A 24935-nucleotide genomic window follows, 5' to 3' on the forward strand; every position below is an offset into this window, starting at 1 on the left:
AACATAAGAAAATATACAATCTCAAACTGAGTCACAAGATTTTGCCATATCAATAGGGCAAAACAATAGCACTTTTATGGCATTCATTATGTCAGGCAAACCGGATCAAACTTGCTAAAACATAAGAAAAATGGAGAAATTTGATGCTTCAGGAACTGGTTTTGAATGCATACATTCTTCTACAATATGCATTAGTTATCTGAAGAATTAACAAGATAGGCATGACAAACACAATTCAATTTAAGAACTATTACAGAAATTATGCTCCATTAAGTTTAATCCACAAGGACATGAAAACCAAGTAGAAAGTAGAGACCACAATACGGACTACCACCAACTAAGTCTCTCATATCTGCCACCATCACGCCATGATTATTTCATCTAATAAAGAATAAAGCAAAACTGGACGAAATTATTGATATTACATTTAAAAAGTTCCCTAGCAAATTAGATAAAGGAAAATAAAGTAACAAATAGACTGTGTAACCACTATGTTTGTTTCTCCTCAAGAAGTGCTGACCACTTATCTTCAAAATGGCAATCCATTGAGAATCCGAGAGTTCTTCAATCTAGCTTCACTGAAGAGAACAAGTAATGCACGAACCAGAATGATGAAAGGAAGCCAACCGTGCCAGTTGAGACCATGACTGCTAGGACCATTAAGAGAGAATACCCCAAGTAGAGTGTGGCAGAAACGGGACCGCTCAAACTCTTAAGGTCAAATATCAGGTAATTCACGGAGTACAGGAAAATGTAGATGGCAACAGAACCAGAAGCAAAGAAGGACTTCCACCACCATTTCCAGTCCTCCACACAGAGGTGCATGTAGGTTAAAACCAATGATACTTCAGCACAAACAACCACAAGGAGGATCATAACAATAAAGAGGAACCCAAAAACGTAGTAAACACGGCCCATCCAGAGACTAGACATGATAAAGAAGAGCTCAATAAAAAGGGTTCCAAATGGAAGAGTGCCAGCACCGAGAACTAGCAACCAAGATGGATACTTTTGAGCTGGAATTTCACGAGGGATCTGATTTGTCCGAACAGGATATTCAATATGAGGAGCCTTTGCCCCAAAATAACCACCAACAAGAGTAAGGGGGACCGAGATACAGAACCAGAGCAAAAGTAGTATAACAAACAAGGAAAATGGAATGGCACCGGTGCTATGACTACCCCACAGTAGGAAGTTCAAAACTGTTAAGATCAAAAAGGCAATACCAGGAAAGAAGCAAGCTGCCTTCCATGCAACTGAAACCCACCCTTTGTGATCCCCACATCCAATGGTCCTCCAAAGACGAACAGCAACATAGCCAGCTGCAATGCCAAGAACCAAGTAGAAAAACAGCATACCTGTAATAAGTGTTCCACGGGAAGCAGGTGACATGAATCCAAGAGCCGCAAACAATATAGTCACGACTCCCATCCCAAGAATCTGAACACCATCTCCAACCATAACACATAAAAGAGCAGGACTAGATGGAGCACGGAAAACATCCCCAACAACAAGCTTCCATCCGGATAATTCCTCATTCATCTGTGCTTGAGCTTCCTTGTCCAGCTCCTCATATCGGGTCAGATCCCGTCTAACCGTCCTCAAGAAGATCACAAGGACTATACCAGCAAGGAAAGTTATGACCATTAGAGAGTTCAGAATTGAGAACCAATGAACTTTTGAACCCTCCATTTTCAAATATGCATCCCAGCGTGATGGCCACTTGATGTCACTCTCTTCAAACGTAACTTCATAGGTAAAGACAATGGGCTCATTTTCCTTGATAGGCATTGCCACAGTAGTAGGATCACATTGTATCTTCGAAGGATACTTCTCATACATTTTCGATTTCTTCACTGAATCTGAATTATGCTTGAAACTACAAGGAACCACCTCAAATCCAACAACCATATACCCAGGCTTACCAGACTCACCATCTCTATTAGCAGGAATCATCTCAGCTCCATCTCCAGCCCCCATTACGCGTGCCACATTGGTCTCCTCGTATTTATGGACAAGAACCGTAAACTTCAAATGGTTAAACACATAATACAAATCCTGAACCTTGATCCCAACTGGATAGCCAGTCCACCTCAAAACGTAACCATCCTTCTTGGTGTACCTTATTGCTGGCAAGTTATCAAGGATCAAATTAACCTGATACATGTCATCAATCCTCTTCTTCAAGATCTTAAAGTTATCAGCTGATAACGGATCGGTCCGACACAGAAGGACCTCAGACTCATTAGTGAACATCTTGAACCGATAGGGGGAGTTCTCAATCCTGTCTCCCATAAGGAGCTCACCAAGATTCTCAGCACTGTCCTTGATACCCCCTTCGGGCTTGCAGAAGGGCAAACTGTAGTAACTAAAAGGCATTTCTGTATCAATAGAAGTGATGGAATTCACTTTCACTGACAAAGTGTCACCGACAGCGTACTTGTGAGGGTAACTACCGGGCAGGTAAAACCCAGATCCAGATTGGACAATGAGTAATACAGTCAAGACCCAGATCTTGAAACGACCTAAAGGATCCATTTTCTGAAGTCTGTCTCGGCAAATATGTGTCAGATCTGGAAGACCCAGATGACGAAATCAGTCAACAAGCAAAGATCTAATGATGTTTCTACATGGGTTTTATATTTCAGCAAAAATTCAGATTTCAAATTGTCTTTCTATTCGTGAACAGATCAAATGAAACCAGAAACAGCAAAAGATGAAAGATCAATAAAAAGGAGTTCAAAGAGAGTTGTGGATCTAACTGACCTTTAGTTGCATAGAGAGGAACCGAGATCTCCTCTCCGTGTGAAAGAGCTTGTGCACCAGAGAAACGGTGAGACAGAAACTTCAAGAATTGTTGATTGCAGAGAACGATTGACAGATTTAATAGAGGTTGGTCTTCTTCGTGAATCTACCTTAGAATTGACGAGAGTTAACTTTTTTTCTAAATGACAATACTGTCCCTGCAAATTTCTCCCATATTTTTTTTATTAAAAATAAACATAACATAGGGTAAAAGAAAATTTGAAAATATATTTCTCATCTTAATTAAGTTGATGCAACTAATAAATTCGTATTAAATGTGTCAATTAAGCAATTAATCGCCATTATGATGATATAAAAACTATATTGATAATTCAGATAATACAATTACACAAAGAAAACTGGTTTTTTTTTAAAGAAAATAATGAATTATTTGTATTAAAAAGTCACATTTTTCGTTCATTATTTATGAATCTTGGTCCCTACCCTCTGTTACAATACATGTGGGACCTAGCTAATTCTAGATTATTTAATAGCCAACCTTCAATTAGCTATAGTTAGTATTCAACTCTGGTGAAGTCCGAGAATGAGAGGTAGGTTGGTTGGTCAAGTTGTCTGCCTAGGACCTTGAGATCCAGGGTTCCATTCTCACCAGGGGTTGGGATTTGGGTAGTTTTCATCCGTTGTGGTGACCTTTATGCTTCTCGAACATGACTTAGCGTGTATGTGACTTATGGACTTTTCAAAAAAAAAAAAAACCTCTGGTGAAGTTCTTTTAACCAAAAAAAACACTCTGGTGAAGTCCTCACACTTTTGTTGCACTCATTTAATTTTTTTTTTTTATTGTGGAAATTTCTCCCAGAGAGGGTCCTTGGGCCCCACCTTGGCTCAGTAAACTCCTGAACGAGTGCACCGCATGTTTATAAGTTTTTCCACAAGGGATCAAGGTACCTTTGTTGGCATTTTAGAGGAGAGATGTTTCGAACTTAAGATTCATGAATTTCATAGAATGTCAAAAAATTCGGGTAACATCGAAGACTTTAACTCATCTATACCCTAAACCATTATAATGTGATTCTTTGTGAATGAAGTAATGCATATAAATTACAGCACTGTGAACACAATTTCATATGAACTAGACAATAATGTCTTGTTTTTTTCTTTTTTTAAATCCTGTTGGATGCGTAACCCAGATGCATTGTGATTTACATTAAGAATCAATCAGACGGCTCATAAGTCTCAGTCATACTTGATCATCTGTTGGGTGGTCAACACTTCTTAGAGACTGCTTAACTAAATCCTATTTAGAATTTGAAGTTTGAGAGATTGAAAGCTACACAATAGAAGATATGATGAAGATACTTTACCAGAAGCCATAGCATATGAAATCTATGGAAAAGCCTGGAAACCAAAATGACTTCAATGTCTTGAAGAACATGGTCTCTGAGCACTAGAAGTCTAGTTGTCACATTATCTTCCCCTCCTAATATTAACAAATCTGTGCATATCACAACAGTTCTAGTCTCTGCATTCTATGAGGAGTCCATAACTTCATAGATCATTTACAACTTCATAGATCATTTACATGCACAAGTCAAAATGCAAGGCCTAGACTAATCAGAACCAAGTTGGAAACAACATAAAACAGACAATAGTTGCCCTAAACACTAGATCAGTGAAGGGGTAGAGGTCAAGCAGGCAAGAGGGAACTATAAATTAGGGTTTTGCAGATAAATGAGAAACACATGTACATGGAAGCTGAACAAGGGAACTACATGTTTGTTCCTTATTTAAGGGTAGATATTTTAACCCCTTCTATTTCACAAGAAAAATAAGTAAATAAATGATATCTAGTCTTAGGCACCCAATCCCCTAGATTTTGGGAGCCTTGTAGGGAGTAAAGGGTTGACAATGCCTTGGGAATTTCTGCCCAAGCCCATTCCCTCAACAAAACCCATCTTTGCCATCATCTTAGATCCAAATCCCTTGGTATGCTTTTCAAACGACCCAACACTCTGAGGTATGCTTTGTGGTTTGCTCCGATGTTTGCTTGGAGGTTTGCTAGGAGGTTTGCTAGGAGGTTTGCTCCTTTCAGAATCAACATCAGTGCTTGAGAATTCAACACCTAACCCAAGTGATTTAGGTCGTTTGATCACTTCAATGGGTGCTGCCATACCTTGACCCTCCTTTCCTAGACCTCCACCTTCTACATATCCCATTTTCGCCATCATTCTCGATCCAAATCCCTTGGTGTGTACTTCAAAAGAACCAACCTTCCGTCCTGAAGCAACTGTCTCCCTATTTTCAGGGGTAACATTTGTCTCTTTAGAATCCACCTCTGAAGCCTCGACAGTTTCTGATTGTACCATGCCACTTGACACAAATGACACAGGTTCATTGGCATATGAAGTCTTCTTCCCCAGCCGCCTCTTCTCACTTGATTCAACCAGATTTTTTCCATTAGCTGAGTTCTTTGATGACTTGGATTTGGCAGATTGGTGAGATGCTAGCAGGCTTCCACCACTCCCCTTTGCACTTGTTTTTGATTTGCTTTTGCCTGAACCTACTGGTTTTACATTCGGGAGTTCATTGACAGTAAAATCAGCATCCTCAGCTCCTATCAGCTAAAAGTAATAAGAGCAAGAACATCATTCTGTTATGGGTGGTGGGTAACAAACAGAGATTATCAAAGCACGCAGTAGAAACATAAGAGCAGGCCAAAAAGTAACATAAAACGAGGATTAAATAGAAAAAACTTAAGCACGCAGTATATACATCAAAGGATGCAAAGTGACAGAGAGCTAGAACCTTTTCCAGGCGATGCCTATCACTTGATGACGGCAAGTATGTATGTTGTGTTCGCATCACTGTCACAAATCTTCAGAAGAAAAGGGGGAAAAACTGGGTTCAGACGTATAATCAGCAGCAATATGATGTACATACGAATATTATATGCATCTAATCCATCTCATTAAAAAAAATCTACACATCCAATCACCTCTTCTTGCCAAATGACTGGCAACCACTCTTCAAGCGATAAATTGCTGCTAACCGTTGTACCTTAAAGCAATTACAAAATGAATATCAGTTGAAAATTTTTGGTTTGGAGGTATAAAGAAAATCGAGTACATTCTAAAATGGCGGATTAATAGTTCACCAGCACAGTAAAAAGATGAAAATTCAACCCTCACGTTTAAGTAGATCAAAGTTGAAAAATGTCCAAGCGCCATTGATTAAAAGCATTTGAACTTTCTTGACTACTCACTGTCACTGGTAGGAAACTAGGATCGACTTTTCAAAAAAAAAGAGGACACTAGGATCCATTTTTCAAAAAATGTTAGGGATAATAGGATCCCAGCAAAAGAAAATATTACAGAGGTGCTGGCTTAAAAACTTATTATAATATTACTACCGATACCCAATATTATTATTATTATTATTTATTATCATTAAATTATTCAAGAATCACTTATAGAACAAGCCTTCACCAACAACCAATATCTATCGCTCATTAACTATCGCTCATTAACTTGTAGAAAACTATCCAATTTTATACTCTCTGTTCAAAACATGACCAATTAACTTTATCCCACAACTTAAATAAAACTTTCATAACTTTGCAACAAATCCTAGGAGAAAAGGACTGTCATGCAAATAAGTATAGTAAATAAAATTGAGTAAAAAACTCGCGTGTGGGGGGGGGGGGGGGGGGAGGGGGGGCAGTTGTAGAACAAACAAAATTTAATACTGCAAACAAAGAGATGAACCAAAGCTGCACACCTGCGTACAATCTCTTGGATGCATTGGTTGAAAAGAAAACAAATCCACGCCACCCAGAACAAACTGTTCCAATTTCTACAATTCAAAACTATGAAAGGTTAGTTTGAATCATATGCTACCAGCTCAGAATAACTCAAATCTTGAAATTTTCTTTTCATCAAAATTAAAAGGTATTAGTATTGAAACAATAAATTTAATTCCTACTACATGGAAATAAATCAATTTTCATCTCACATGTTGTGACAAGAGTTACTAAGGAACACTGTTATCTAACAATCTTCAACACAAAATTATAGAATAAGATCTTGGTGACTTTTGTCATTATTAAATTCAGAATTTTCTACCAGATTCTGACCACAAAGGACCAAATTAACTTAACAGCTTGAAAGAAAAGCTTTACGCTAAATCTAATTGGTGAAGGATAAAAATTACAAAGAATCGATGTTTTAGTATAAAAAGAGAATGGTGACTGAAATTAATGAACAACTATTTATATTCGTCAAGAAATAAATGGCATTAAAAAAGGCCACAAATTTGTAATGGAATATTTATAGATCGAACACTCTCAAAAGGTTCCATTTACCAAATTTATCTTCTCTAGATCAACTCCACGGAGTAACATCCTCTCCCGACGTTTCACAGCAATCATCTCCTTACGATGCTTCTTTCTCTCAACTGAATGGTTAGAGAACATATTTAGAAGACAATTTGGTTGATAATGTGAATAACTCCCAACTGAAATACAAGATATCCTGGTTCAACAATAATAGACGGAAAGATATAGGCAAAAGGCCCAGAATCAAAACTCTTGATGGTTGTTTTGAAATATAAACCACTCATATGGGAACTACATGCGAAAAATCATAAGGTTTATTATCATCCAATTTTTTCGTATCAATTTGATAATATATAACAAATGACAATCTCATTAGTCTAGTCTCCAGATTTAAGTTATTTACTCTTTTTTCTCGATGATGTCACTAGACATTTTGAATGGAACATATTGCGACACAACTATAGGAAATCCACATTTCTGGATGTCATACTGCATAACTTCAATAATAGTTACCTGTAATCATTATCAAACCAAAGCAATGTGGACGCTTCATAGCCTCTATATTACAATAAACATTCTTAAAACTACTAAGTAGAGAAAACTGAGACTATTATGCGAAGCTTCATGAGGATTATGCCTCGGAGAATTGACAAAGCAAGTTCCCAACCATCAACCAAGCATTCATGAATCAAAATAGAGAAAACGACACCAAAGATGCAAGTAGATGCACAGTCAGCTGAATGCTGGCCTCTTATGCACAGAAGAATTTTGAGTCATGTCTTATCTGGTATATATTTTAGATGTGGGACAGAGAAACCCACAAAAGGAAGTATGTGAGCAGGGAAAATGGGACTTTGAAAGAGGTTCCCAACAACCTCACCACATTCTAACTATTCTTACACCCAAGCGGATTGCAACTTGGGCAAAATACAGGCAATTCAGAATTCCAGTCTTCAACTGAGATCCTTTTTTAGTTATCAAAAATTAAGGAAACATAAAAAGATTCGCTAGAAAGTTAAAACCCAGCTGAACTTATAAATTGACAATTTGAAGAGGACTTTATTAGACTCCACCTCAAGGGAAAAAAATGCATGTAACCAAGATAAACAACCTTACCTGGAAAGTTCCGTGATCTCTTACTCTTTTGTGCCTCTAAAGGCCAAGACCGAGGAAATTGAGGAACATGTTTCTTTTTAGCATAAACAGTTCTTGGATCCTTTACAAGTACTAGGTCATCCAAAGCCGAAGACTGGGAATCTCTAGCAGCAACAGGGTATTTCTTTTTTGACCGAGGCTTCTTCATACCATACTCTCTGGAGAAATCCTGAAGGGCAATTCCGCCCAACTTTTCCACAGTATCATCAAAGCAGCCGCTAGAAGAAGAACAATCATCATCAGAATCATTATCATCCAACACCTGTCCAACCAAAAATTTGGAATCTAAAATATTGTCACTCCCACCAATGCCTTCCAAGTAATCTTCTGCAACCTCCCTATCAATATCTGAATCACAAGTTGAGAAATCCACAGAGTCATCACTTTCAGAAAATTTGTCTGCATCCTTCAATTCAGAAGTATCCGAATTTTCATCATCGAGTGACTCCCCATCATCATCCTCATCGCTGTCCTCATCCGATAAATCTTGGGTGAATAATTTCATGCCTCCAATAGACACAAAGGCAGAATTTTTCTTTGAAGAAAACACTTTAGTCTGCAATTCTGCACCTGTCTCAACAAACTCATTCCCAATATTAGTCTGATCATCATCCATTTTCTCACCAGACACGAATGAATCGAAACCTGACCCTTCTTGATCTTCCACTTCCATTAGCTTTGAGCTTGATCCAATACCACTTCGGGTTGTCTGAAAATCATCCGAGAATCCCAATCCCCGAGGCAAGCTTTCACCAAGCACAAAAGTTGAACCGTAATCATAAGAAAATTCCACATTTTGGGGTTCTGATTGTGGTGTTTGGTCCAAATAAGCAACAATCTGGTTCTCATCAGAATCAACTACAACAATGGGGCGTGACTCATCTAAATCTTTTTCTCCACCATTTTCTGTGACAAGTGATTCTGGAAGGAAACCTTCCTGATCAAAAAATGTTTGGTGTTCACCATATAATTGTTAGTACTTAGCAAATGCTCATTCGGACTTCAAAATCATTATCTACATTCTTGCCTTAATTTCTTTTTAACTACAGATGGTTGCAACAAAATTTTCTGGAAAGATACGTCCTTTAAGCTTCATCACCCATATAACCAATTAATGCAGGAAAATAGAAATTTAAATCAAACCTCTTTATGGTAATTCCAAATTAATCCATGCTTGCTCCTAGTTAGATTTCCGACAAGTCAGTAGTTAAATTTTCCAGAACAGATAGAAGCATGAAAACTTTCCTTAAATCGTCCTTTGAATCAATTTCAGTCAAATAAGTTTCAAAGTGAAATTCCTTGTTAGTTCGTACACGGACCTGCCTTCGTAGGATTAGTCAATATAACATCCTTAAAAGTTATGAGGAAAAATTAATACTAAGTTTAGAAGAGAAACAACATTTTTAAGGCTGCAAATGGCTTACCTGATCGTTAGCAGAAGGGTATTGGTATCCAAATATATTTCCATTGAATTTTTGAGCTCCACTTTTGGAACGAGAAGCTGCTTTAGGCCTATCCGCATTCCCAGATCTCGATCCGGATCTCAAACCCCCATCTGCATTCCCCACTGAAATTCAACAGCGTAAATGAGATCCATAAAAGCATAGCCCAAGCAGCCAGATGAAAACTCTAACAAATTCACAACTCATCTCTTCCCCAATTTGGCCGCCCAGAAACCCAAGCAACCCATTTACAGCAATTATCATTCCAGTTTTCTAGGCAATCAAACTGAGACTATGTAATCATATACAGACAGTCGCATATCATATCTAGAGAGAAGAGGGTGAGGAACCTGGAGAGTGGGTAGGGGCCCAATCGGACAATACGCCACCCACGACGAAGAGAGAGTTTCTGCTACTATTAGAGGACGCTTTCCCTCTGCTCCGATTGCCGCCTCCACCGCTGCTGCCGCCGCTACTCTTTCTGTTGTCTGTTTTGTTCCTTGGCCTTCTCTTGCCACCGCCCATGCTTTCGATATTACACAGAGAGAGCCGCCGATCCGAGATGGATTTGAAGGATTCGTGTTCGAGAGAGAGGGTTACTCAGAGCAGAGTATATTCGGTTCCCATTTTCGGTGTTTCGATCTGTACCGTTAAGATTCAGGGAAGTGACGTTGACGGACCAGATCACGTTCACAGGGACTTGACCACACAGTCAGGCCTATGTATATGAAAACGGACTCAAAACAAACAAGGCATCATTGGGCCAGTATCATTTGTTTGTGGGCTTTCCGCTCAAATTGTTTGGGCTGGTGTCCATCCTTTTGCGGAGCCCAAAGGCCCAGAATGCTAATGCTTTTTTTGCTTATTTTTATGGGATAGCTTTAGTCACACCCCGATTTTTTCTAAAGACACCCCGTCAACTGATTTTTACAAGAGATGGTCAACTTAGATTGGGGTGTCTTTAGAAAAAATTGAGATGTGACTAAAGCTACCCATTTTTATGAGTTTCCGAACCAACAAATTTAAAACACCAGAAACAATATATGTACCTCGTGATAAACAACATCCCTACACAAAGCCTGTAGTGGACGAGGTTGGGGACATACGAGATATACATAGACGTTACTCCACATAATTTGTGGAGAAACTATTTATATGAATTTAACTTGTGATCCCTAAATTGTTCGCCTATAAACATAACTCATACATATTAGCCAAATAATGTCAATAAAAAAAACCCCACAAATAACTCATTTTTTCTTTGATAAAAAAAAAATTCATTGACAAGAAAACTTAGTAAAAGATGTGATTGGCTGGTTTAAATGTGTAAAACGTGCTCTTTTGGATTCAAGAGAGAATCTTTTAGAGGAGTTTATTAGAACAACTATATTTGGTGGAGCGATTATGCTAATTTAAAAATTCCATCAAACGATTTATAAGAAGTGCTAGCAATTAGACTTCAAAATTAGAAGCTCATATATGAAGTTTATTTCTACAGTTACGCTAGTGTATAGGTTTCTCCTATCATTTTTCTCAAATAAAAACTATATCAACTTTGGAAGTATCAGTAAATGGTAGACAATTTATAAATTAAATTATTTTTGACAGCTTATAAACAAACATAGTTTTCTCATATCTAAACTGTATCAAACACAACAATTACATAGGAACAAAATAATAGAACTAGAGAAGACAATTACGATACAAATGTACCTTAAATCCATCCAACATAAAAACATTAATCTTTTGTCTCTTTTGTTGTTGTTTTGTTTTAAGTGATCGGACAATTCTAGCTTCTGAAGAAAGAAGTCAAAAGTAGCTTGTTTTCAAGTATGCTTGGTTGATATTAACTATGCCAGTTTTATTGAAAGTTTTAAACACTTCTACTTCATACGTTTGTTAAACAAATCACTTGGTTTCATAGTCTAGTATTGGATGTCTCTATAGCCAAATTTTATGGTTTCATAAAGTCGTGAGTTCGATTTCTATTGGGAGTAATACCATTCTGATCACACGTAGAGTTTTGACCCAATTTACCCTATCGTCATATGTGAAACTTCTGTGTTAAAACCCAAATCGAGCATCATAATGCAATATTGTATAGTATATATATTCTCGGTCTTAAAAAAATGTTATATATTATTTTGTAGTGTTATGGTGCACTAAAGAACAAAAGATATAGCGCCAAATTATGAAAGAACCAAGGACACGAACAAGAAAATTCCAAGCACAAAAATCAAACACGTCAAGTAACTAATGGCCGTCATAGTTGCAACTTAGGTAAGCAACCCATTAATTAGTAGTAGCCCGAGTGAGTCTAAAGAGACTTTGTTCTTTATTCTTGAATGAAAAAAACTAAAACTAAGTAATTAAGAGAACATTCAAAGGATCATTCGATTATTTGTTAACATGTATAGACAAATTTAGTTCGTTACCATCAACAATGCGTTTTCTAGAGGAGAACATCACGTAATAACTTTACAATTAAGCGTGTTTATACGAGAGCATTATTGGGATGAGTGACCTCCTGGAAAGACAAAATCATGTGAGTCCTATGTATTCATGAGAACCGGACAACTTAAAACGAATAGTATTGTTGATGTGTATTAGGCTAAAAAATATAATATTCTTCACTAAAGTTGAAGAAATTAAGGAGGAATATTGTTTCATTAGTACAAGTAAGGCAAATTATTATATTTTGTTTTCACTACAAGAAGAGAAGAAGCACTCGTATATTAGGTAAAATGGGTGTAGAAAATAGTAACAACAACAAATAAACAAGCATTTATAAAAAGAACTAGAAAAAACTTAACCTATAAGCCTTTCTTATTAATTGATGAAAATGGTTTCTTCATTTTGAAGCTCCTCGTGACCTTTTAACCCATAAAGCTATCAAACAAAAAAAAACACAAAATCATGGTTTATGAAATGTAAATACAATAGGACTATCATTCATTTATTATACGAAATACCTTGCAACTTATGAAATCCTTCTTTTTTTAAGACCAAAAATGTCAGATAATCTAACCAAACAATTTATGGAGGTATTGTCCAACGTTAGCACAATTTGGTTCTTAAAATAATTATCTTCATTTGAGATTTTTGATTTACAAAACAATTTGTCTTTCCCTTAGCTTTCTGAGATATTACATTTTATCTTAACAAAAAGTTATTTATCTTTTGAAAACTAATCATTAATTCATTCTAAAATTACCATCTTTCAGAAGACTAACCGATGTCAATCCCACACTCGAGCCACTAATTAAAATGGTAAGAATGGTGTGTATCATCGTAATGATCAGGGTTCGAATCCCCCACCCGTGTTTAAAAAAATACACTAATGTCAAAAAATAAAATAAAAAAGTGGTTTGTTATTGAGGTAACCTATGACTATTTATCTTGGTAATACCTCCACTATTCACTAACCACTTTTTGTGACAAAATTTCCCAATATTAATTAATATTTTCTTAGTTTCCCATTTTGTCCCTTCTCTTCTCTTAATCACACACGCAATTAAAAGGACAAAAAAGGCATGCAGTACACGACGAACCCACAAGACACGGCTCCTGCAACGTTATTGCCGCGCATACCGCTACACGACAACCCGCCACGTGTCCCCCAATGAATAATATATAACCACCTTAACAGCTCTTTTTTCAATTGCCAACGCAGAAGAAAGAAACAATCTTTCTAGGGAGAGAGAAAGATCTAGAGAGAGATGGCCACAGGAGCTGCTTCCGATGGGCTTCTCCGGTACTTCTACGAAGGCTGCATCTCTTCCGGTGATACCGGGATCCAACGCCGTCCCTACCACCGCAACTGCGGTTGTGCTTTGCACAATAAAGGGAAGAATTGCCCGCACGGGTTGAATAAGGGGAAGAATGTGTCGTACCCGATTAGAAGGTCTTGGAGTGAAGGAAGCTTGGTGTTGGCTGCCGCGAATTCTTCTTGCCATTCCTCGCCATCTTCTTCTCCGGCTGCTGTGGCGGGGCCAGCGGCAGAGACTGGGAATCGGAGGTATCAATTGGGATCTTGTAACGATTTGGGATCTTTAATTGAAGAAGATGAAGATATTGTTTTTTTCAAGGTTTGAGTTCTGGGTTTCTTTTTTGAATTATGCTTTTGGAAAAAAAAAACCCTAATCCCCAAATTGGAGATTTGAAGATTCAATTTTGATCAAACAATGCCCCTGATCAGATCAAATTTGTGTATGTGATGTTGAGATCTGGGTTTTGGCAGTTCTGTAATAGTGTAAATTTCAATATCAAAAGTATGTACATGCCATTTGTTCTTCCTTTTCTTGTTCTCCTTCATAATTCATGGAACTTTGGTTTTAATGTTATTCTCTGCTGCCTATTTTATTCTGTTCATCTCCTTGTTTGCTTTTGATAATCAAATTACAAAACAGAGGACATAACATGGGGGATTAGTACTCTGTTTCAAGGAAAAATCTAAACCAATTTGGAATTGAATTGTGTTTATGTTGTTGAGATGATAATGGAGTTACATAAAGGAACATATAAAATTCTTCAAATACAGATATTTTAGGCTGTATACAGTTGGATGGCAAATTCAAACTTTTCTTCCACATGGTGGACTCACAAAGGGTCTCTCTTCTTTCCTTTTTTGCTTGATTTTGATGGAATTAAGTAGAGTTTATTCAGGAAATCAAGATTAAATCACTAATTGATTTCTGGGTTTTTGATTTGGGAGGTAACATGGCACCCATCTTTTGTCCAGTTTTGGACAAGTGTTCGGCTACCCATGTTTAATGAATTCAATTAAATATGTTCAGGGAAAAAGACAGAAACAGAGCCGTTGTGACCGTTCTGTAGAAAACTCTATTTCTGTTTTTTTAGTCAAATAATCCAAAATTAGTTCTCTCTTTTTAGCTGTAATGAAGAATCAACAAGTTGAAGTTTGAATCTTTAACATGCATATAGACAAGTGAAGAAACTAATGAAACCTTAATGTGAGTCTTAACTGTGAAGATCTAAAATAAAAAATTTATGGGTCTTGTCTATGTCCTTGAATGTCAATCTGTCCAATGTCAAAATTACAAGAATTCGGGATCAACGATGTACGAGCTATGTAACAACAATGGAGACTTTGGCTTTTTGCCAAAAGAGTTGGGGATACATCTGCCAACATCTTCAGCTTAACCAACTGAAAAAGGACAGAAACACCATAACAACTTCCTCAAAATGAAGCTCTCCTCGGACAAAACTATGTTGAAACTCCACCGGCATTTCTTTAACTATGTCGAAAACTCCATTTCCTTGGAAACCAAGTGAACGCAAGACAAAAACCAAGCTAATTAAAACTAGGCAGCATATCCTCGATAGTTTCTCATGTGGGTCTCTGTTCATATGTGGAACAATTTAGGCATCGATCGCAAAATATGAATGAATATCAGAACCTTTGGCTTTGTGTTAAATGAACACAAAATTTAGATTCTTCCTTGCATAGGAAACGTCACCCTTCTAGGGCGAAGAAGAGAAATGAAGAAAAGATTCATCTGATGCACAAGACAAGACAATGGTTAGATGCAAGACAAGAAGACTGTTAGAATTTCTTTGCATAGAAAATGCCATCCTTCTAGGGAGACAAAAATAGAATGAAAAAGAAAAAAGATTCATCTGGCAGACAAGACAACAAGGCAGTTAAGTACTATAAGACAACAAGACTGTTAGAGATCCGTTCATTTGCTAACATTTCTAGTGCACAAGACAACAAGATCGTTAGATATAAGACATCAAAAATGTAAGAGATCCATTGGTAACATTAGTCAAGCAAATGAAAAAGAAGAGGAAGAAAAGAACCACCACCATGACATGAAAAGTTTAGTCAAACTGATGTTCCAAAGGGAAAAGGAGGCTGAAACTGCACCGAGGAATTGAAACTTACATAGGGAAACAAGTTTCTCTTCGCGAGCTAACAGCATTGGCCAGAACCCTTGAGAGCAACTTCTCTTCTTCTTGATTATGCATATACACACCATGCTTTCTCGATTTGACAAATCACATATATCAAAGGAAAAGCTGTATGTATAATAATACTAGTTTTTCTAGCATTACGAAATCTCATTTGGGAATTAGATTTCTTTCATAAACACCATAATAAACACATCCCAATTAACCAATACGAATCAACAACAATGTTGCGTAAAAATTACTTTAAAGCAATAGTGTCTTAATTCCCCAGAAATAGTGCACACTCAAGCATCTCTTCATGTTTTGGTACATATCAACTTGAGAACTTATGGAAGCTAGAAAATGGATTTGAACAAAGAACAGGAGAAGGCAAATCTTAACCGTGCATACACTAGCAAGACTATCATCTCAAAAAATCAAGAGAAATTTGCTCTCCTATTGGGACACAATTTATTTGAAAATAAAAAAGGCAATTTCTTTGCATATATACATTGCCTCAATTGTTTATCAAACCAACTTATAATGAGTTGAAAACAAGCAGAGTTGTAGGACTGCATTACATCTGGGAACAAAAGCATACTTCAGAAGCTGGACTGCTTATATGAATTTGTCCAATAAAAAGTAATAGCAACGAGTACTCCACAACTCTACATGGTAAAACCACACTTGCCGCCAATATGGATTTATGCATAACACTGTTGCGATTCCCAACAATACCATGATGTAAGATACCGCAAAACTGATGTAGAAAACAAACATGTCCATGAAACTATCATCATCACCTTCACCAGAAAATTCATTTGGAATTGGCAATTCAGAATCGATTTCATTGCAGCTGTTATTCAATGGAGGTCCACAAAGACACGGATTTCCCTCATAACTGCTTTCATCAAAGGTCCCGAATTGAGCTTTCCTATCTGGAACTGGTCCTGACAAATTATTGTGTGCCACGGTGAACACTTCAAGAGAGTTCAACTCGGTAAGCTGTGGGGGAATTCTGCCATTCAAGTAGTTGTAAGAAAGATCCAAACTTTCTATGCTCTTTAAGTTGGAGAATGTCTCTGGGATCGGCCCAATCAAATTGTTGTGCGATAGGTTTAGCACTCTGACTCTGCTTAAGTTTCCAAATTGATGAGGGATTTCACCACAGAACTGGTTGCTGGAGAGGTCAATCCCATACATTTCACGAAGGATCAAATATGATGAGTAATCAAGGACAATGTTCTTGGTCACAAACTCTATATCTTCTGGTACATCATAATTTACTCTCAAATTTGAAGATGAAAAGCCATTTTGGTTTCCAAAAGTCAAATTACCTAAACAACTATGCAAGCGACCTGAAAAATTATTCAACGAAAGATCCAAGAAGCTTAATTTGGTTAATTGGCACAACTCAACAGGAATTTCACCATGAAAATGATTTTCTTTCAATAGAAGAGCACCCAAGTTTGAGAAATTCCCAATCCAATTTGGGATGGTGCCACTGAAGTCGTTATCTGTAAGATCTAAAGTCACTATCTCAGAAAAGTTCATAAAAGCACTAGGCAGTGGTCCTGTCATCTTGTTTTTGTATAAATGAACAGACTGTAACTTTGTTAATTGGATGAAACAAAGTGGAATATTGCCAGAAAGATTGTTCTTTGAAAGATCCAAAAAAACAAGACTATTCATTTGGCAAAATTCTTGAGGAACGGGACCCTCCAAATGATTATCAGATAGAGCAAATGTCTCTAGATTTGATAACTTTGATATCCATCTTGGAATCCTGCCTGCAGAGAAGGAGTTATGACTTATATCCAACAAAACTAGAGAGTTCACGGATGAGAAATCAGGTATCTTCCCCTCAAGGGTATTGTTATCCAATAGTAGATACGAAAGTAAACTTGAGTTGAAACTTGTTCGATGTACATGACCACAGAATTTGTTGTTTGATAGTTTCACGAATGATAACGAGGACCACGGGCTGACAAACTGCTCTGGAATAGCACCCGAAAAATTATTATTTGAAATATCCAGAACTCCTAAAGACTTTATATCACGCAAACTATGTAGGATATTGCCTTGAAAAGAATTTTCAGACAAATCTAACTGGTATAGATTTGGAAAAATTGAACTTATGTTTGTCGAAATTTGACCTTGTAGCTGATTGTGGGATATGTCCATCACATAAAGATTTGGATTGGGATGAGATGGACATGGAAACAAGCCCACGAAAGAGTTATGGACCATGAAAATCGTCCTCAATCTTGTGTTATTTTCAAATAACCACAACGGGAACACTCCACCAAAGTTGTAACCAAAGAGAGAAATGGATCTCAAGTCGTACTGGTAGTAGAGGAAGGTTGGAAGGTTTACCTTATATTTCTTTGTTGTATAATCTAACAAATCCAACTCTTGAAGCTGGAATTTTGGAGTCCAAGTTTGACGGACGGTGTCTAGACTTAAGTCACATTCCTCGCAGATCAAACTCTTAAGATTTGAAAGGTTTGCAAATGAATGGAATGATATTGGGTCTTGAAAGTTGTTATTTCCAAGTGAGAGAGACTCGATGGACAAGAGATTGGATATGGGAGTGGAGGCAAGGTTGCCGGTAAGTTGATTTTGGGATATATCCAAATACCTAAGAGATGATAGGTTAGCCAAACATTGTGGAAGTGTCCCCTCAAGTGAATTAGCATACAGATAAAGCTCCTGCAAGTTCTTCAATTGGCACAAACCTGCAGAGTAAATCATTTGCAATTTATATAATTTACAGTTGCCTGTGGATAATAATGAGAAAAGTAAGCTAGAGCGGTTTGATATATATGATAAGTGAAAATCAATATAGTTAAAGAGAGATAATAACCTTGTCCTAGTATGGTATTCTCAAGACCAGCACACCCTCCGACACGTAGAGTTTTCAGAGAACCCAATCTTCCAATGCTTGAGAGGAAGTCTGGATGGAGAGTAGAATAATCCAGGAACAACTCTTCCAGTGTGCTCAAATTGCCTAACGCTATACATACGTAGATGGAAACAACAACTTATTTTTTTGTTTTAGGAAAATGGATATCAACAGAAAGTGTGTGCGTACGTGGAAATATATACTTATCTACACATGAAGCATAAATTATGTAAACTCTGACATAACTTACCTTGATGGATTGTTGTCTCACTGAGATTACTATATCGAAGATCCAGTGTCTTCAGGGATGAGAACCCCCCTAATGATTGCAGCACTACAAAGCTTTTTCCATAGTTTAGGAAGTTGCCTAATCGGAGGATCTTAAGCTTGTCCAGAGTTGTCGAATCTATAATAGTGAATACAAACAATCTCCAATCCTGTTAGGTTCTGCTCCAACAATTCTGAGTTGACGATATATACTAAAAATCGCATCCATGAAATGAAATAATTTACAAGACTACAATACAAGATATATCTTTGTCCATTAAAAAAGAAGTTAGATGCTTATAATCAATGTAACGTGATGCAACATGATTTTGTTTCGGGAATGAAAATTCACCAAATTTAATGACTTTGCTTAAAAGCTGTATAATCTGATATATCCAATTTAAGATTTTATCAATACCTTCAGGGCCCACAAATTTTTCAATCGCATTGTTGCTGATGTCTAGCTCCTCTAACTTCTTTAACGATTCCAACTCTGAATAAAGAAGAAAAAAAATAAATTAAAATGATTAAATAGCTGATGTCATTGGTGCTGGTTTGGTAATTAAGGCTCAACCTCTAACATGGAAAGCCCCCGCCATTTGGTTTCCGGCTAAATTGAGAGACTTGAGTTGGAGAAGTCCACGAAGGGAAGAAAGAACACTGTTATTGAAGAGGTTACCCCTCAAATTAAGGACCTCCAGATTACTCCATGGCAGTAGTCTATCAACACCTGCTCAAATTTCACATGATTTCATTTGTACACAAATCCAAGTGTCCTGGAGAATTTTTCCTAACAAACACGATTATTGATCATGAACTCATACCTTGAAAGGAACCAAAGCTTTCAATTCTATTTCCACTCATATCCAACTTCTCCAAGTTGATCAGATGATTAAATTCTACCCAAGATCAACACAGAAGTAAAAAATTAGAGCCTACACCAATAGTTTCTACTTTTTTTTTTTCCTTTTTTGTAACATAAACTAATGGAGTACATACCATGTGCATGAACTGTTCCATTCAATCCATTGATTGCGAGATTTAAAACTCTCAAGGAAGAAAGATCTCGTAGGGATGAGAGGATTTTGTTATCAAAATTATTATAACCCAAATCAAGAAGCTCCAAATTCCTCAACCTCGATAATCTTCCAAAATCTGCCATAGTTTAAATGAAACAAACAAGTGGACATACATAAAAACAAAAAATAACAGTGCATTTTTTAAAGTTTTAAAATATGAGGAATTTAAGCTTACCATTTTTATGTGTTGGTGATGTCATCTCATTTTCGTATAGATAAAGTGACTTGAGAGAAGAAATCTCACTCAGAGATGATATAATGCTGGAATCAAATTTGTTGTAACTTAAGTCGAGAACCTCTAGATTGCTCAACTTCGATGATAATACTTCAAATCCTGCAACAAGATTAATTCCCAACATAAACCAAATACTTGAAATAATATCTACACAAATCTACTCAATCAATTGTAATGTTGAAATATAAAAATGAGGACCTTCATTCTCAATACAACCAAGTATCCAATTGTGACTTAGGTTAAGACTTCTCAGTTCTTCAAAGGGAAGAAAATAAGATGCATTTAGATACCAATCAGACATTCCCCAACCATTATAAAGGGATAGTTGGATTACTCGCCCTGTAGAAGTATTGCACTCGACCATGTCCCATTGACAACAGTCTGAACTCTCCTCACCCTTCATTGGCCAGTTAAGGCGAGTGAAAAAAGGTTTGAGTTGTAAGAGTGAAGCCCTCTCTAGGTCCCAACACCCATGACTCCAGGACCCATCTAACAACACCAATGTTATTACAGCCACAAGTATCAACTTCAGATTTCCCATCTCTATTTGCATAAAGAACTAATGAAATTTATGCAAGTTCCTCCAGGACTTCTTATAGATGACGGAGGGGCACCAGTGTCTTCTTTACAAGCCATCCATTGACATGGTCTCCCTACAAAGGGAGCAACTTTCTTGGATGTATCTTCTTGACTTGAGATCAAGCTAAAAGCAACAATTTATGTCACATCCATTTGGAAAAATTTACTTCATCCGTGAATTTCTACATCACCTTTAGTCAGAACTGGCAACTAGTTTGGATGCATCTTCTTGACTTAGGGTCAACGAAAACCTATCATTCACGTCATTAATTAGCTGGATACTTGCTTGGATGCATCTTCTTGACTCGGCGTCAACGACTTTGTTAGAAACGCTATTCCCCAAAAATGGTGCACCACAAAACACGCCACATCATTTCCAAAAATTAGGGGATACTTATTCCCCAAAAATGTTGACCGATTTTACACATACATAGCACCAAGGATTATTTGTGATTTCTTATTCTCCATCTTCATTTTTATTTAATAAATGCCTCTAAAAAAACTAGAAGTCAAAACAAGACTTTTTTTGGAATGTTACCATCAGTTTCGAAAGTGATAGTCCAAATTTCACATTTTAAGGTCAATTTTCACTTTTGTTTTTGAAATGCGAGTTTAAGATTAATTTTTTTAATCTAATGAAATGCAATAGGTGGATTAGACCATCTGCATCAAACTATTCTTAACAAATTCTCTATATTTACAATAAAAATTCACTTTCGACAGATTTACAGTTTGCCTTGCAATATCAGCTTGCATCAAATACTCTAAACCAATTCTTAATCATTTAAATATTCAATTTAACAATCATCTTGTAACGACCCGTCCCGAAGGAGGGTATGCGGAATTATCAAATTACCCAAAACATAAATTGTCTATGTAAAATCCTCTAAAAATCATTTAATACAATCCTAAAATGAATTAAATGTATTTAAAAATCCATTAAGACATAATTAATAAGTCTTTAAAATTTAAACAAAATGGAAGTCTTCATAATATCAACCCTACACTACCATAAACCACAACAGCATAAGTAGCTAATATGTCTAATCCATGAAGAAAATGTCTTGCCCCCTAAAGTACGCCACTTTAGATGCTGTATCCATAAATCACGCTAGCCAGGAAAAATTTACAAATGGATGTGATCATTCATCCATGAATTTCTACAATCATCTTCAGTCAGAATTGGCAACTAAAACCTATCATTCACGTCATTAATTAGCTTGGATGCATCTTCTTGACTTGGGGTCAACTAAAACCTATCATTCACATCATTAATTAGCTGGATATTTGCTTGGATGCATCTTCTTGACTCGGCGTTAACGACTTGTTTGAAACGCTATGCATGCATAATAGCGAAAAAATTAATTTTGCCCCTTAAGCATGTCACATCATGATTTCCAAAGATTAGGGGATACTTATTCCCCAAAAATGTTGACCGATTTTACACATACATAGCACCAAGGATTACTTTGTGATTTCTTATTCTCCATCCTCATTTTTATTTTGGAATGTTACTATCAGTTTCGAAAGTGATAGTCCAAATTTCACATTTTAAGGTCAATTTTCACTTTTGTTTTTGAAATGTGAGTTTAAGATTAATTTTTTTTAATCTAATGAAATGCTGTAGGTGGTATTAGACCATCTGCATCAACTATTCTTAACAAATTCTCTATATTTACAATAAAAATTCACTTTCTACAAATTTACAGTTTGCCTAACAATATCAACTCGCATCAAATACTATAAACCAATTCTTAATCACTTAAATATTCAATTTAACAATCATGTTGTAACGACCCGTCCTGGAGGAGGGTATGAAGGATTACCAAATTGCCCAAAACATAAACTGTCTATACAAAATCCTCCAAAAATCATTTAATACAATCCTAAAATGAATTAAATGTATTTAAAAATCCATTAATACATAATTAATAAGTCTTTAAAATTTAAACAAAATGGAAGTCTTTATAATATCAACCCTACACTACCCATAAACCACAACTGTATCAATGGGGAAACCGCTCACGTCTCAGAAAGTTGGCCGTCATCTGTGAATTCACCTTTCAGGGAAGAACAAAAAATAGAGGTTGAGCTAAATAGCCCAGTAGGGGTATAATACCCGATAAGGACCTGAATATCCATGAGGCAGATACCGAGAGAAAGAGAGCAAATCACAATGATGTGAAAAATAGTAGAATTAGACTACAGATACTACAACCAACTTGAAACAAGGCAAAGAACGGTGTAGACAATATGAAAATGAATCATGCCACAATCACCACCCAATATGCATATACATAAGCATGCCAAATATATATGCAAAACACATATCCAACCTGTGCGCTTGGCACCACAAATCATTGACAACCGATTGGTTGCACATAGCAGTCCGAATTCCTCATCGAAGGCCATGACTCTCAAATCCATCCACAAATATCAAGGTAGCACACGACAGTCCGGATTCCTCATCGGAGGCTATGGTGCTCAAATATCCCGTACTATCAAATGGGTAATATATGAAGGGATAAATCCTAGACAGTGATCAAATACCCCGTCCAATCAAATGGGTAACTGGTAAGGGATAAATCCCAGACAGTGATCACATCTCTCGATGGTATGTCACGAGCATAACCATTGCACAAAACCAACCAATCACATCAAACCTATCACATCCACAATACAACTCACAGTCACAATCAAGTCCATCCAAACACACAATAAACCATATTTAATGGTGCATGTATATAGTGATTCAATGAATAATTAGGCCATGAATTCCCTATGTCTCCAAAACCTTGAAGATCAGGAAAGGGTGCGGCACCGAAAATCAAAGAAAGTCATCTAGAAGCAAGCGGATGCCATTAGGGTTTTTCTTTCTTTCTTTCTTTTTAGAGAGTGCGAGTTTTGTGAAGGATGGATACATATATATCGTAAACTAATTTAAGTATTTTTTCTTTATTCTTTTTAGGAATTCTGCTTTTTACCCCATACTTCCTTCAATTTCTTCTTTTACCCTCAAGAATCTCATTTGAGTTCAATTATACACCTATAGCAAATTTGGGGTTTTACACATCTTTAATATATGTCCATAATTTTTTCATCCATACAATTACATCATCTAGATGGCAAGCCAGATAGACATGTCATATAGATTAAAATAAAAGAAACTTTATTAAAGAAGTCACATAGGCATGTCACATGTTTATGTAAGTTTATGAATGTTTATTTTACGGATGTGTAGTGCTTCCGATTGATTTAAACTCAATTCATTTTAGAACTATTATAACACATAAAATCTTACCATATTAAAAGAACACATAAATTGACATTAATATTTTCCTAAACTTAAATATATCATATTATAATAATTAATTTATTCAATATTTAATTTGCTGCAGGCCATATAAAATAAAAAAAAAACAATTCCAACTCTTTTTTATTTTATACAGACCGTTTAGAATAAGAAGTAACATGTAAATAACAAAAAAACACCTCACCCATACCCCTCACTTTAAAATAAGAATATAATCATGGTTGTCGCTTACGCCAGGCAATGATACCTGCCTTAAGTTGCTGCTTATATAACAATTTTATTTGTAAGAAAGTTTCGAGGAATAATGTTGTATGTAACCAGGATCTATAATAATCTAGCGGAGTAATTGATTGAAGGAGTGGATGAAATAAAGAAAGGATCTTGCTTTTAGGCTCGCTCTAGCCTCTAGATCGGATGGTTCCATGGGGCCTATGACTATCGGTGAAAGGCGAAATCCATTTTTTCCATCTGTTTTAGGCGAATATTACCTTATTTTTATCATGATTGCATAGTTTAGTTACCCGCTAGATTAAAGTTTTGCAAAAGAAATCAATTCTTCGGCGAGTGAAATCAAAGCAGCAGCCCCCCTCTTGCTCTTGGCATACCATTCACCGAACATCACAGCGGAAGTCATTCATGGGGCGCAACGAGCTTGTTCCCTGTCGTGATCATACATATTTCCACATATCTTGTACTACAGAGTATCATTTTTGTCTAAAAACAAATCAAACGGTGTATTGTATAAGAAATATATTATACAAGCCTAATATTAAATTCTTTCCAAATACTAGATATGATTAACTTATTTATCAACAAAATTATGATATTGAATAGCAAAATTATACTATCTTATATGGGGTCCGGAATGTAGCCTAGGAGTAATAGCTATTGGCTTTTACATAACATGCCTCTTTTCACTTGCTAGAAACTAGAAAGCCAATTCCTCAC

The 24935-nt window shown here is 36.4% G+C and overlaps 5 protein-coding genes across 6 annotated transcripts; 1 reads left to right on the plus strand and 4 right to left on the minus strand.

The window, feature by feature from the left end:
• Positions 1-218: 218 nt before the first annotated feature.
• Positions 219-2928, minus strand: LOC119996753 (transmembrane 9 superfamily member 11). The gene is made up of 2 exons (XM_038843508.1): positions 2767-2928; positions 219-2573 (listed from the first exon to the last, which is right to left on the minus strand). Exon 2 carries the CDS (start codon positions 2536-2538, stop codon positions 565-567), a length of 1974 nt encoding a protein of 657 aa, XP_038699436.1. The 5' UTR covers positions 2539-2573; positions 2767-2928; the 3' UTR covers positions 219-564.
• A 1541-nt stretch (positions 2929-4469) lies between these two features.
• LOC119997250 lies at positions 4470-10362 on the minus strand. 2 transcript variants are annotated; one of them, XM_038844146.1, is made up of 8 exons: positions 10047-10362; positions 9679-9809; positions 8216-9191; positions 7127-7218; positions 6544-6618; positions 5762-5823; positions 5572-5641; positions 4470-5387 (listed from the first exon to the last, which is right to left on the minus strand). In XM_038844146.1, exons 1-8 carry the CDS (start codon positions 10219-10221, stop codon positions 4620-4622), a joined length of 2349 nt encoding a protein of 782 aa, XP_038700074.1. In that variant the 5' UTR covers positions 10222-10362; the 3' UTR covers positions 4470-4619. The 2 variants fall into 2 exon arrangements, with proteins under 2 accessions (XP_038700074.1, XP_038700073.1); XM_038844145.1 differs by having other exon boundaries at positions 9679-9821; positions 10047-10360.
• Positions 10363-13346: 2984 nt separating this feature from the next.
• Positions 13347-13992, plus strand: LOC119997538. Its single transcript, XM_038844637.1, has one exon. It carries the CDS (start codon positions 13416-13418, stop codon positions 13788-13790), a length of 375 nt encoding a protein of 124 aa, XP_038700565.1. The 5' UTR covers positions 13347-13415; the 3' UTR covers positions 13791-13992.
• A 2046-nt stretch (positions 13993-16038) lies between these two features.
• On the minus strand, positions 16039-17637 carry LOC119997694 (receptor-like protein 15). The gene has a single exon (XM_038844865.1). It carries the CDS (start codon positions 17299-17301, stop codon positions 16228-16230), a length of 1074 nt encoding a protein of 357 aa, XP_038700793.1. The 5' UTR covers positions 17302-17637; the 3' UTR covers positions 16039-16227.
• Positions 17342-20835, minus strand: LOC119997021 (receptor-like protein 12). Its single transcript, XM_038843792.1, has 11 exons — positions 20294-20835; positions 20036-20194; positions 19781-19936; positions 19606-19680; positions 19356-19511; positions 19200-19274; positions 18765-18920; positions 18476-18625; positions 17986-18347; positions 17588-17718; positions 17342-17399 (listed from the first exon to the last, which is right to left on the minus strand). The coding sequence occupies exons 1-11, from the start codon at positions 20646-20648 to the stop codon at positions 17342-17344; spliced, it is 1833 nt and encodes a 610-aa protein (XP_038699720.1). The 5' UTR covers positions 20649-20835.
• Positions 20836-24935: the final 4100 nt, after the last annotated feature.

The sequence above is a fragment of the Tripterygium wilfordii genome, chromosome 4 (genome assembly GCF_013401445.1).
Source record: "Tripterygium wilfordii isolate XIE 37 chromosome 4, ASM1340144v1, whole genome shotgun sequence".
Taxonomy (NCBI): domain Eukaryota; kingdom Viridiplantae; phylum Streptophyta; class Magnoliopsida; order Celastrales; family Celastraceae; genus Tripterygium; species Tripterygium wilfordii.

Coding starts and splice junctions, on each gene's coding strand:
- LOC119997021 (XM_038843792.1), bottom strand. CDS start 20,648: ATGCAAATAGAGATGGGAAATCTGAAGTTGATACTTGTGGCTGTAATA. Junction 18,921..19,199: donor AAAATTTGTGGGCCCTGAAG/GTATTGATAAAA, acceptor TCACTATTATAG/ATTCGACAACTCTGGACAAG. Junction 18,626..18,764: donor TGAGACAACAATCCATCAAG/GTAAGTTATGTC, acceptor ACGTATGTATAG/CGTTAGGCAATTTGAGCACA.
- LOC119997538 (XM_038844637.1), top strand. CDS start 13,416: ATGGCCACAGGAGCTGCTTCCGATGGGCTTCTCCGGTACTTCTACGAA.
- LOC119997250 (XM_038844145.1), bottom strand. CDS start 10,221: ATGGGCGGTGGCAAGAGAAGGCCAAGGAACAAAACAGACAACAGAAAG. Junction 6,619..7,126: donor ATCTAGAGAAGATAAATTTG/GTAAATGGAACC, acceptor TTTGAATTGTAG/AAATTGGAACAGTTTGTTCT. Junction 5,824..6,543: donor ATCCAAGAGATTGTACGCAG/GTGTGCAGCTTT, acceptor AATTGCTTTAAG/GTACAACGGTTAGCAGCAAT.
- LOC119996753 (XM_038843508.1), bottom strand. CDS start 2,538: ATGGATCCTTTAGGTCGTTTCAAGATCTGGGTCTTGACTGTATTACTC.
- LOC119997694 (XM_038844865.1), bottom strand. CDS start 17,301: ATGAATAGTCTTGTTTTTTTGGATCTTTCAAAGAACAATCTTTCTGGC.